This window comes from Propithecus coquereli, unplaced genomic scaffold (genome assembly GCF_000956105.1).
Source record: "Propithecus coquereli isolate 6110/MARCELLA unplaced genomic scaffold, Pcoq_1.0 Scaffold67, whole genome shotgun sequence".
Classification (NCBI taxonomy): Eukaryota; Metazoa; Chordata; class Mammalia; order Primates; family Indriidae; genus Propithecus; species Propithecus coquereli.
In genome coordinates, this window is record NW_012152729.1 from 4,838,356 (window position 1) to 4,850,420 (window position 12,065).

The following is a 12,065-nucleotide window of genomic DNA, read 5'->3' on the forward strand; positions in this document are numbered from 1 at the left end:
GGGTTTGAGGTTGAGGGGACAGGGGAATTGACATGGTGAACTCTGTAAATATACTAAGAACCATTGATATGTACACTTCAAGTGGGTAAATTGTGTGGTCTGCGAATTATATGTCAAAGCTGTTATTAAAGAAAAAAAAGAAATACGTCTACCAATTTGCGAAGTATGGACCTTATTTGAATTCTGATTTTTTTTTTTTTAAAAAAGCCTGTATAGGTGAGCCCAGTGGCACATGCCTATAATTCTTCAGCTACTTGGGAGACTGAGGCAGGAGGATTGCTTGAGCCCAAGAATTTGAGACCAGCCTGGGCAACAGAGTGAGAACTCATCTCAAAAACAAAACAAAACAACAAAAAATGAAAAATAAAAAATAATCCCTGTATAAATATCATTTATGAAATTATAGGAAATAAGTACATTCGACTAGATATTTGATTACACTGAGAACTTACGGTTTTGTGGAAATACACGCACACACATACCCTCCTCTTCTTTTAGTGGCACAGAATGAAAAATTCACAGATAATATGATGTCTGGGCTTTGCTTCAAATAACGGTGCAAGGGAGAAGTGGCAGTTCAGATAAAACTTAGTTGTCCAAGTCTTCATCAATGTTGAAGGTGGATGATGAGCACATTGGATTTGTTACACAATTCTCTCTATCTTAGGTTCGCCCCTTAGGTTCACTGTGCAGCCCTCAAGCAGCCCTGATACTCTTTGTGCCTCAGGACACAGGGAGGTTCTCCTGCTGCTGTTATCTCCACCAGCTCCCACCTCCTTGGCACCTTCCTCCCCTCCTGCAGCCTGAGGTCTGCCTCTGCAGAATTTGGGAAATCTAAGCCCAGTTCCATAATAAAAAGCAAAAAAACAAAGACAGCCTCAGGGAGCTAATGCTACCCTATACCTAACAGATCACCATGTTTGATGTCATCGGGTGTGGGTGAGGCCAGGGTCAGCAGCCACTCACAGGCACGAAAGGGGGCAATTTAGCAATATCTTTCCAAGTCAAAAGACCCACTCCTTTCCCCAGGAACATGCTGCGTACACACAATTCCTTGCCCAACGGGATGTCTGTCCAAGTAACTCACTGTAGCCACCAGCCACTGATGCCTGATGTTTCTTCCAGCAAATGACAAAACCTGCTGAAATGTCCCTGATCAGAGACGGGTTACACCAAGGAAGCTTCCTCCTTGAAGAGAAGCCCTTCCATTAAATGGTATAAGGAAGCTGTATCATGTAGCGGTGCGAGGAGGTCACCCCCTGTGTCAGGAAGGAGAAAAGCCTGGCACCAAAAAGTGGGTGAGTTTGTGACCAACCACTGAGGTGAAAAGTGAGGACAAGTGCACACATCCACTCCTGGGAAAACTGCTGGGCACTGTGTATAAGGCCCTGGGGACCTTGATGGCTCCTGTGGAGGAGCCAAGACTGATGGGACAGAGGAGGTGGGACCCATCGCCCATACCCTCTCATGGCTTATCAATCATTCTTTCTGGACATGGGTCCAACCCAAAATAATATTTTAAAAGGGAGCCATCTGTGAGGTTGGGCATGTCTTCCTGCCTAGAAGGTTCTGGTGACCTTCAGAACCTGGCAGATAAGAGAGGAAGTCCTGCAGGGTTGGGCCATGGGGGAGGAGTGAGTGTGGACTAACTCTGGGCAGATTAGATTGGGAAAGGGGAGGGAGAATCAGGTCCCACAGTTAGAATATGTTTGGGTGAAAGGATCAAGGGCCACAGACTTGCCCCTCTGGAAAAGCCTGGCAGGCACAAAGTACCATCACCTTTGCCCTGGAGGCCATGCTGTGCCCTCGCCAGGGCAGCGTGCATGGGGTGAGAGGGACATTGCAGCCTCTTAGGTTGGCTTTAGGATGAGGCACCTGTGGGCTTCTGTACTCCCCTGGGGCCCAGTAAGCTTCCCTGGGGCCCCTCTGGATGGGGTCAGGACAAATTCCTGGCCAAGGACGCAACACATTCAAAGCCAAACCGTGGCAGGCAAGTATTGTTGGCGCTATTACCCACAGGCAGCACCAGCTCTAGCCACAGACACAAGTGGGAAATCTACTGAATTCCCCTCATCCCAAGGCTGCTGACCCTGCTGGCCTGTCGGGGCACTCCTCATAGCCCCTTATAATTGTGTAAAGCAGCCTCAACCCTCACTGCTTTTCAGGGGGCCCACCCTGGGCAGCGGGGAGGTGTTGGGTGGGGCCCACGGTTCCACTCTCTCCTCTCCACCAGCTCCTACCTTCCAGGTGCCTTCCCTCCCCATCTCAGATTCTGCCTGGACAGAATTAGGCAGATCTGACCTAGGTCCCTGTGCTCCCTCCAAAGGAGCCTCACCTTGGCCCACGACAAGGAGAAGCAGGAGGCCACAGGCCACAGCGCTCAGTCGGTCTGGCAGCATAGTCCACTCGCAGGTCCTTTTTGCGCTGCCAGAGGTAATGGTGTTTTTCACCGAGAGGCTGCCCAGGTCTGTGCAGCCGTGGATTAGTAGTGCCTTGCCCAAGCCTGGAGTTTGGACTGTGCAGGGAGTAGGTGGGGCGCGCTGGCTTGGGCCAGGAAAGATGAGCCTGGCACTAGAGTGAGACTGTGCTGTCCAGGTCGCATGGGGGAGCCTCTGGCAAACAGGCGCAGGCATGGCCTCTTCCCCCTGCCCCAGCTTCTGCGACACCAGGAACCCTCTCCTCAGACCTGGAGTCGCCACCTTCCCTGTCCTTGTAGTCACAGGCCCGACTAGGGTGTTGGGGGATGGAGAACAGGGAGCAATAAGCTGTGACTAGAGGAGGGCTTCTCTGAGCAGGCGACAATCAGCATCCCCACAGATGGAGAAATGGGAAGGACTTGCCATCCGGGTGAAGAGAAGGGCTTGAGCGAAGGCAGGGAGGTGTGACTATGCCCTTCATCCTGGACGCTCCTCCTTGCTTTCAGGACTCACAATTTACTGGGTCCCCCTTCATGGTCCGTCATCCCCTTACAGTCCACGGTCTCAGGGTCTGAGGTCTCCGCGGGCCCCTGCCCACTCAGTTACTGCCCTTCTTCTGAAATGCACAGGTGACTGTGGCACTTCCCAAGGGCCCCGCCCCCACCTCCATAGCTTTCAAGCTTTGAGTTTTTCATTGTCATTTATCCACCTGACAAACTCTTAACAAGTGTCTGCCAGTCTGAGCCCTGGGTCTCGGCGGCACTCCCGGGCCTCTGGTGCAGCGGAGGAGGCAGGAGCGCCCCCGGGAAATTCGGAAACACTGTGGAACCTGTCAGGCTAGAGGCAACTGGCCTGGGCACGGTAGCGTCCGGCCAGCCTGACTTCCCGGAGGAAGTGGGGCGGGGATCTCCTCAGACGGCCTTTAGTGCGCCCTGAGAACCGGCCTTGGCCTCTGCGTTCCGGCCTCCTACAGGCTCGCACGACGCAGCGCTGCCCGTGTCCCTTCTCTGCACCTTTTCTTGAGCGATCCGCATTTTTCCCGGTCGGAGTAGCCAGCACGCCGAGGTCACCGCTTTCCTCAAACCCCAGGTCCGGTCCCCACAGCACTGCGTGTCCCTCGCGTTACCCCGTCGTCACGCCACGCCCTCTTTCCCGTTCCCCGGAAGTGCGCTTGGGGCAGCGGAAGTGTACGCTATGGTGGGCAGCGGGTCCGCGATGGTGGGCGGCGGCGGGGTAGGGGGCGGCCTCCTGGAGAACGCCAACCCCCTCATCTACGAGCGCTCTGGGGAGCGGCCCGTGACTGCGGGCGAGGAGGACGAGCAGGTTCCGGACAGCATCGACGCACGCGAGATTTTCGATATCCGCTGCTGCTGGGCGCGGGCGGGTTCGCGGGGCCTCCGGGTACGGGGGAGAACTGATGTCTAACAGCCGGTGGAGCATTATGCGGGCCGGGCATTCTTCGCGGAGGGTCCTGAGTGGGCAAAGGCGCACTGTGGCTTTTCCTTCACTTGCCACATCTTATTCGCTCCATCAATGACCCGGAGCATCCACTGACGCTAGAAGAATTGAACGTAGTAGAGCAAGTCCGGGTTCAGGTGAGTCACTGGCAGTGTCCAAGGGGAGCGAGAGTCAGAAAAGTTCAGCTGTACACCAGGAGCGGGCGTTTTCTCAGCTCACGGACACTTTGGGGTACCTTTGGGAGGGAGGATCGTTGTGCCCATTTTATGGATGATGAAACTGAGGCCCATAGAGGTTAGACGACTGGCCCAAAGCAACAAACTAAGAAGAGGGGCTCTGGTCTGGGAGTGGCTGTGACCCCTGACATCTTCCTCTCACAACCAGGTTAGCGACCCCGACAGCACAGTGGCTGTGGCCTTCACACCCACCATTCCGCACTGCAGCATGGCCACCCTTATTGGCCTGTCCATCAAGGTCAAACTTCTTCGTTCCCTTCCCCAGCGTTTCAAGGTCAGTTGGAGCTGAGCCCCAGGGTGGGACAAGTGTGAAAAGTCTGCTCCTGGGGAGGGGGACAGGGAGAACATGAACATGGAGAGGATGTCAGAGTGCAGCCTGGAAGTAGCAGAGGTGAAACTGGGAGAAAGCGTTCCAAGTTGATGTGACAAGAAGAATAAAGATCAGAAATGGAAAGTGCAGAAAAGTAGTGAGGAGCATGGCAGGAAGGGCAGTAGGGACCTGTAGATGGGTTTGGACCAGGGATGGGGCACAGGCACGCCTTTGCATCGCACTAATTGGCCATTTGTTTGGGTAGAGTTGGAGTTGCTGTGAGTGGGTTTGGGGTGTAATGGAGGGGCCAGAGTCCAAAGGCATAATTAGGAGAAAAGATCAGCTGGAGGAGGTGCCTGAGGGTCTGGGGGGATGGGGCAAAAGGGTGGGAAGGTGGGTGGGTGCTCATGCTCTGGTTATCTCCCTCCCAGATGGACGTGCACATTACACCGGGGACCCACGCCTCAGAGCATGCTGGTAAGTGTGGGCTGATGGTGAGGGTGTTGGCCTGGGGCTGGAAGCTGTCTTTCCCCTTTGCCACACTGGTTTGTGGGGCAAGATTGGGGATGGGGGACTGGGTGACTGAAATTGCCATAGCCTCCTCAGTGAAGGTGGTAGCTTGGACCAAAGCTGGCCTGACTTGAGTCTCCTGTGCTTCGCATGTCCTCCCCTCCCACACTCCCCCCACCCCCACCAACCAACTACACAGTACCAGAATGTGTTAGGCTTCACCAGTACAGGAGGCAGACATGAGCAACCAGGGGGAGGGGTCCCAAGAAGGCAGGATAGGTGTGGGCTCAGGTGATTGGGGTAGCCTGATCAAGGCTTGGGGTCCTGGGAAGGAGGTGACAGGAGGGCCTTGTTGGTGGGGACATAGCCTACACAAAGGCTCCAAGGTGAGGCTGGCTAGCTGGCTAGCATCCTGGCCAAAGCCTGGCTTTGACCCTGCCTCTCCCACTCCCTCCTTTCCACCCAGTGAACAAGCAGCTTGCAGATAAGGAGCGGGTGGCAGCTGCCCTGGAGAACACCCACCTCCTGGAGGTTGTGAATCAGTGCCTGTCAGCCCGCTCCTGATTCTGGCTTTTGGCCCCCAGCTTGCACACCGGTATCCTGGCTCATGGTCTTGTTTTCTTGAATCACTGACAATGAAAAACTAACATTTTGTATTAATAATAAACTTAATTTATATTCATTTCCCAGCATGCCTTAGCATCTTTCATCTTGGTGGAGTCACTTGGGGTTTGGGAAGGAGGTGGTGGTAGTGAGTGCCTATGCAGGGTGGTATACTCACAACTTTCCCTAATTACAACAAAATAAAAATTGAAAGAGTAGTGTATGAATATACCTGTATTTTTTTAAATTATTATTTATTTATTTATTTGTTTTAGAGACAGGGTCTTGCTCTGTCTCCCAGGCTGGAGTGCAGTGACCCAATCATAGCTCACTGCAGCCTCTAACTCCTGGGCTCATGCAATCTTCCTGCCTCGGCCTCTTGAGTAGCTGGGACTATAGGCATGCGCCACCACGTCCAGCTAATTTTTTTAGCTGGACTATGCCCAGCTCCAGTATATAGTTTCTGAGATGAGGTTTCACTATTTTGCCCCAAGCTAGTCTCGAACTCCTGGGTTCAAGTGATCCTCCCACCTCAACCTCCCAAGTAGCTGGGATTACAGATGTGTGCCACCATGCCTGACTCTGAATATACCTGTATATCCACCATCATCACTAGATTGAACAGTTGTTGACACGTTGCAACACTGGCCTTATTTATGTGTGTGTATATAAATATAAATATATCTGGGAGGGCCGGGCACTGTGGCTCATGCCTGTAATCCTAGCACTTTGGGAGGCCAAGGGAGGAGGTTTGCCTGAGGTCAGGAGTTCAAGACCAGCCTAGGCAACTTAGTGAGACACCTCTCTACAAAATATAAGAAAAATTAGCTGGTCGTGGTGGTGCGTGCTTGTAGTTCCAGCTACTTAGGAGGCGGAGGCAGGAGGATTGCTTGTGCCTAGAAGTTGGAGGTTACGGTGAGCTATGATGATGCCACAGTACTCTAGCCCAGGCAACAGAGTGAAACCTTGTCTCAATCAATCTATCGATAAATAAAAAATACACACACACACACACACACACACACACACATACACATATATATAAGAGACATGATCCTTTGCTTTTTTTTTTTTTGAGACAGTCTTGCTCTATTGCCCTGGGTAGAGTATTGCAGTGGCATCATTGTAGCTCACTGCAACCTCAAACTCCTGGGCTCAAGCGATCCTCTTGCCTCAGCCTCCCAGAGTGCTAGGATTACAGGATTACACCACACAGGGCCAACCCTTTGCTTTTAGTTACTGCCTCCTCCATCTATATAACAGTAACTCTGTATAACCATAGTACTTTGGCCAGAAAATGAGCAATTCCTCAACACCATGTAATAGCCAGTCATATATGAATTTCTCTAAAATGTCATTCATTGTATTTTTTAAAAAGTAGGTTCCAATTTTGGTTTATGTATTGCATTTAGTTGTTATCTCTGTTTAGCCTCTTCTAGAATTGTCTCTCCTTCCTCCCATCTTTGTCTTTCTTGACACTGAATTTTTCACTGAATTTTTTTAAAAGTTTGGGAGAGTTGTCCTGGAGAAGTCCCAGTCCCACAATCTGATTTGTTCCTTTGCCTGCTGTGTTGCCTGAAAACTAGGAGTTGGTCTAAAGGCCTAAATGAGTTCGAGTTTGAGTTTTTTGATGAAAATCCTGCCCAGGAGCATCATATGTATCCTATAAACCCACCAGTAGGTATGCGATGCCAGCTTGCCCCACTGTTAGTGATGCTCAGTCTGGTCCCCTAGTCAGGGCAGTGACATCAGATTTCTCTGTTGAAGGGAACCTGAGTCACCCTCTCCATCAGCCCTCCCAGAGGCATATGTCACGCAGGCGCTGGGTAAGAGGGAAGTTCAGTACCATAAAGTGATAGGCTCAGGTCTGGGGCCTCTGCCTCCCCCTGGCCCCGTGCCCAGAGTGCGCTTGGTCACTTGGACAGACCGTAGGGCTTAGACCTTGGCTCAGCCAGTAGGAACCCTTTCCCGGAGGAATTCCCTGCCTCAGTCTCATTCTCTGAAGACATATGAGAACCCCACCCCAACTTGCTGAGGCTCAGATGTGATTGTGAGCAGAGACTCCAAGAGTCTTCTTCAGGGAGCCTGGGCACTTGGCATTTCTGTTCCTCAGGGCCTGCTGACAACACTGAGCCTATCTGGAGAGCAGGCACTAGGCCACGGGTGTTACACTTACTAGCTAGTTGATCTGTTCTTCATCCAGCCCTCTGTAGCAGTCGCTATTCTCTTTTATCCCCAATTTTTAGATGAGGAGATGGGCTTCTAGAATCCAGTCGGCCCTGGGTATTCATGGGTTCCACATCCCCGGATACAACCAACAGTGGATGGAAAAGGTAGTCAGGCCTACGATGGTTGTGTCTGTACTAGACATGTACAGGCTTCCTTGTCACTCCCTAAACACCACAGTGTAACAGCTATTTCCATAGCATTTCCATTGTATTAGGTATTATAAGTCATCTAGAGAAGATTTAAAGCATGTGGGAGGATATGCGTAGGTCATGTGCAAATACTACACCATATTAGGGCTTGAGCATTCCTGGATTTGGGGATCTGTGGGGGTTCCTGGAAACAAACCCCCGTAGATCCCAAGAAACAACTCTTATTTCTCAAGACATCCAGCTAGGGAGGAAAGAAGCAACCCTGGCAGGTGCTGCCCAGCTGGCAGGAGGCACTGTTGCCTCCAGAGAAGGGCCTTTGCACACCCCCAACCCCCACCCCCATTGCTATACCTGCTCACACCTAGGAGGCAGCGGGGCGTGACTTTGTTACTAATGACCAAGAGGAGGCTCTGGATCTGGCTTCCCAAGATCAGAGAGGTGAAGCCATCAGCCCACGTTGCCCACAGAGTTTGTTCTTCTGTGATGTGGGCACAGTCATGGCCATCACTTGGGACTGCTCTGTGGAGGTTTAAAATGGGTCTGGGCCTATACAGATGATCGTCCAGGCATTGTATACCCCATCTCCACCGATGAAGCTGAGGGCACCAGAGAGGCAGGTGACCAATCAGGCCCCAAGGAGCCTCTCTGAGCTACAGGCCTCACCATTTGTGGACCTCTGCCCTGACAGTTCCCATCTGTCTGAGGTGGCCATGGTGTCTGTATTCAGCTGGGGGTGCTGGAGGGGGTCAGAAGGGAGGCAGGTGTCACTGAGTCATTCATCTGGCCTTCCTGGCAACCAGTTCACAGTGGGTAAGGGACACCAAACTGCTCATGCCACAGCTGACATATCAGACCGCTTGTCAGTCTTGACTCATCAGTGCCTGGCTCCTGACTGCCTGCCGGGACGCCATCTGTGCATACTGGGCCAGTGCCCAGGGAACTTTCTGGAACCCTGGCTGCTGCCTGAGAACACAGGGGTACAGGAAGGTGGTGAAGTTTTTGATGCCCCTGAAACCGTCCACCAGGTATGTCTGGCTCTGCTGTTTCAGGCCTGTGACCCCTTGGGCCTCGGTTACCATATCAACAAAATGGGAACAACAAATCAGCTAAATGTGATTGACGCAGGGATTAGATGACACGTGAACATGCTCAGCTATGTCTATTTTCACCCATCATCCTGCCCCCAGCACAAGGGCCTGGCACACAGTAGGTATTTAGTACAGGTCAGTGGAATGAATGAATGAGTTGAGCCTTAGAGCAGAGCAGAGGCCCTGGGGCCTGGGGGCTGTGGTGTGAGGAGGGACGGGGACTCTGAAGCTCAGCCAAGTTCCCTTTGCAACATTTTGTTACCTGGGGTGGGGGTGCGGGGTGCAGGGCCCCACAGGGAGGAGACAGGTATGGGGGACAGGTATGGAGGATAGGGGAGAAGTATCTATCCCACTCCTGGGCAGACCACCATCCTGGAGAGAAAAGGAGCAGATGCAGGAGAGGGCCCACAGATTCACTCAAGCTGCCCCGTCCCACCAAGGATGATGATAAAAGTGTTCTTATTGAGATATTACTGTGTGCCAGCTTGAGCCAATTCCTTTGCCTCTGCATTTCATGTTACTCATGTCACAACAATCCCCTGGAAGACATTATCCCTGTTCTACACAGGAGGAAACTGAGGCTCAGCTGAGATACATGGACGGAGGGGAAACAGCTAGCAAGGGGCAGAGCAGGGATTTGAAGCCCAGGCTGCCCAGGGTGGATCCAGCCTCAGTTTGTTCCTTCTGGGCAGCCAAGCTCAGCCCAGAGAGCTGGGAGGACCACACAGTGGGAGTGGGGGTATCTAAAGGTCATGTCCTGGTGTTGGTCCCTGGAGCCCCTGGCCATACCTAGGCTTGTGGTGAGTGTCTCTGGCCTGTCGAGGCAGCCACCGGAATGCCTGAGGCCTGAGTGGCCCTTTGTGGATGCAGTTCCCTTGGCAATGAAGAAACACTACTGAGGTCAAGAGCTCACATTACCAAGGGGGAAACCCAGCCCTGTTTCCTTGCATGGCCCCCTGCTGGGAAGGGCCACAGCTACCTCCCATCCCCACCCTCTGCCAGACACCTAAGGCCTCTTTCCAGTGGCACAGTGGGGGCAGGGAGAAGGATTCCTGATGGGAAGTGGCATGCTGGCTCGTTAGACTTCTGTCCTCTGACAGGAGGCTCTGCCCATAACTCCTTCTTCCCACTGGACCTCATCCAGGAAGCCAGGGCCAGTGTGGAGTTGTCCAGGCCTCCAAGATCCCCCAGGACCATGGGGATGACACAAATGGGCAGAACGCCCCTTAGCCCAGCTCTTGCCTACTTTGGGGACCTCAAGAACAAGAGGACTCTGCATGAACCCGCTAACCTTAGGCAGGCCTTTCACAGTCCAAAGCTTTCTTAAGTGTTGCCAAGGAAACTGATGCAGCAGCCAGAGAGCCTGGCCCAGGTCTCCATGACAACCTATGACAGCCCATCAGGGTCCATTCATCTGTGATGTCACTTGAGCCCGGAATGGGTGCCTTCCCACCCCCACCACACTTGTCACAACCAAACGTCAGAGTCCCTGTCACAAAATACACAGCCCGTCTACCCCCAAGCCCCCCCCTACACTGCAGAGCTGAGCAAGGGGAGAATAGATCATGATGCCCAATTTATAGCTGGGCACGCTGAGGCTGGGAGAGAGGCCAGACCCAGTAGGCTGGAGACAGCCAGGACGAGAAACCAAGCCTCCCATTACATCTCCTTCCCTCTATGTGCCAGGCCCCGTTCTAGGTCTGAGGTTGAGGGGATGAGCTCTGAGCAGTGGTGGCACCAAGGGGTGGCTAAGACTCTCCCCACCCCTTGACTACACTCTCCATTTATGCCCCTCCCGGGTGGGAGTCTGAACCTCGAGGCCCTGGATGTGCCCTAACAGCTGGCCTGAGCTGGGGCCAGAGGGAATGAGGCAGACGGTGAAGACTGAAGTGGCTCCTGCTGGCACCTGATGCCCGGCGGCTTGGATTTCCCCAGCTCTGGGCAAGCGCCATCCCAGAAGCCGAATGACCAGGGCCGGGGCCAGGGGCAGATATTTTTAGCAGAGTCGCAGGCAGCTGCTTGGTGAGTGCTGGGAGGTTGGGTGGAGACTGAGTTCATCCTTTTCCTTCTCTGCGCCAGTGTTTCCTCCCCAGGATTCCAGCGCACACCTCCACCTGCAGCACAGAGGGCCTCCTGTCCCCTCTCTGCAGCCCTCTGCAGCCCTCTACGGGCCCCCAGGGGCTCATGGGTGACACCAATCTTCTCCCTGAAGGATAGGCTCATCAGGGAGAATCTTCAACTCCAGGACAGGGAGGGGAGTGGGAAGGACTTAGTGTACGATCTAGGACCCTTAAATTCTAGCTCAGATGTGGATCTGTGGGGAGTGGGTATCACAGGCAGAGAAGGCCGAATCTAGTAACTAGTCTACTTGCTGGACTGGGAGAGAGGGAAGAGAGAATCCACTCTTAAAGGGCCAGACCTAATTTTTCCCTAGAAGGGAGCTGCCAACTCGGCTCGTCTGGTTTACCCCATGCCCGCGTCCCTATCTCGCCACTCCCCTCTTCACACTTTCCTCCCCCCAGCCCCCCAATTCTTTAAACAATTTTTTTTTCTTTTGACACTGGTACTCAGGCAGATCCCCCACAGTTTCAGCCCCTCTACTCCCAGACAGCTACAGGGGGCGGGCCTCGGGGGCTGTGAGAGCCCCGGAGGAGGGCGGGGGATTCCCCGGGGGAGGGGGAAGGACACGTCAGCCCCCGCAATAGCGGGGGCGGGAGCGGGGGCGGGCAGAGGCTTAAATAGACGGTTCTGGAGCCGGGACCCAGCGCGGGCTGAGAAGGCGGTGGCTGCAGCGGCAGCAGCGAGGTTCCGATAGTCCGGTGTGCGAGTAGATTGTATCTGAGCCCGGATCCTAGTCCTGACCGTGCCTGTGTGCGAGTGGGTGAGTGTCCTGGTAGAGAGGGGTGGGGTGACCGCACCGTCTGGGTTGCAGGTGGATGGGCCAGGCCCGGATGGGTCACGGGTTAGGGCGCCAGGACCCTCACGGCCGACGGAGGATGGGCAGGTCGCCCCGGGTCCGTCTCCCTCGCGGCTTATACTGCCATCCCGGTTCCTGGTTCCCCAGA

At 53.7% G+C, this 12,065-nt stretch overlaps 1 protein-coding gene across 1 annotated transcript; it reads left to right on the top strand.

The window, feature by feature from the left end:
* Positions 1-3,583: 3,583 nt before the first annotated feature.
* FAM96B (family with sequence similarity 96, member B) lies at positions 3,584-5,623 on the top strand. Its single transcript, XM_012660576.1, has 5 exons — positions 3,584-3,774; positions 3,933-4,012; positions 4,260-4,385; positions 4,853-4,898; positions 5,398-5,623. The coding sequence occupies exons 1-5, from the start codon at positions 3,612-3,614 to the stop codon at positions 5,493-5,495; spliced, it is 513 nt and encodes a 170-aa protein (XP_012516030.1). The 5' UTR covers positions 3,584-3,611; the 3' UTR covers positions 5,496-5,623.
* Positions 5,624-12,065: the final 6,442 nt, after the last annotated feature.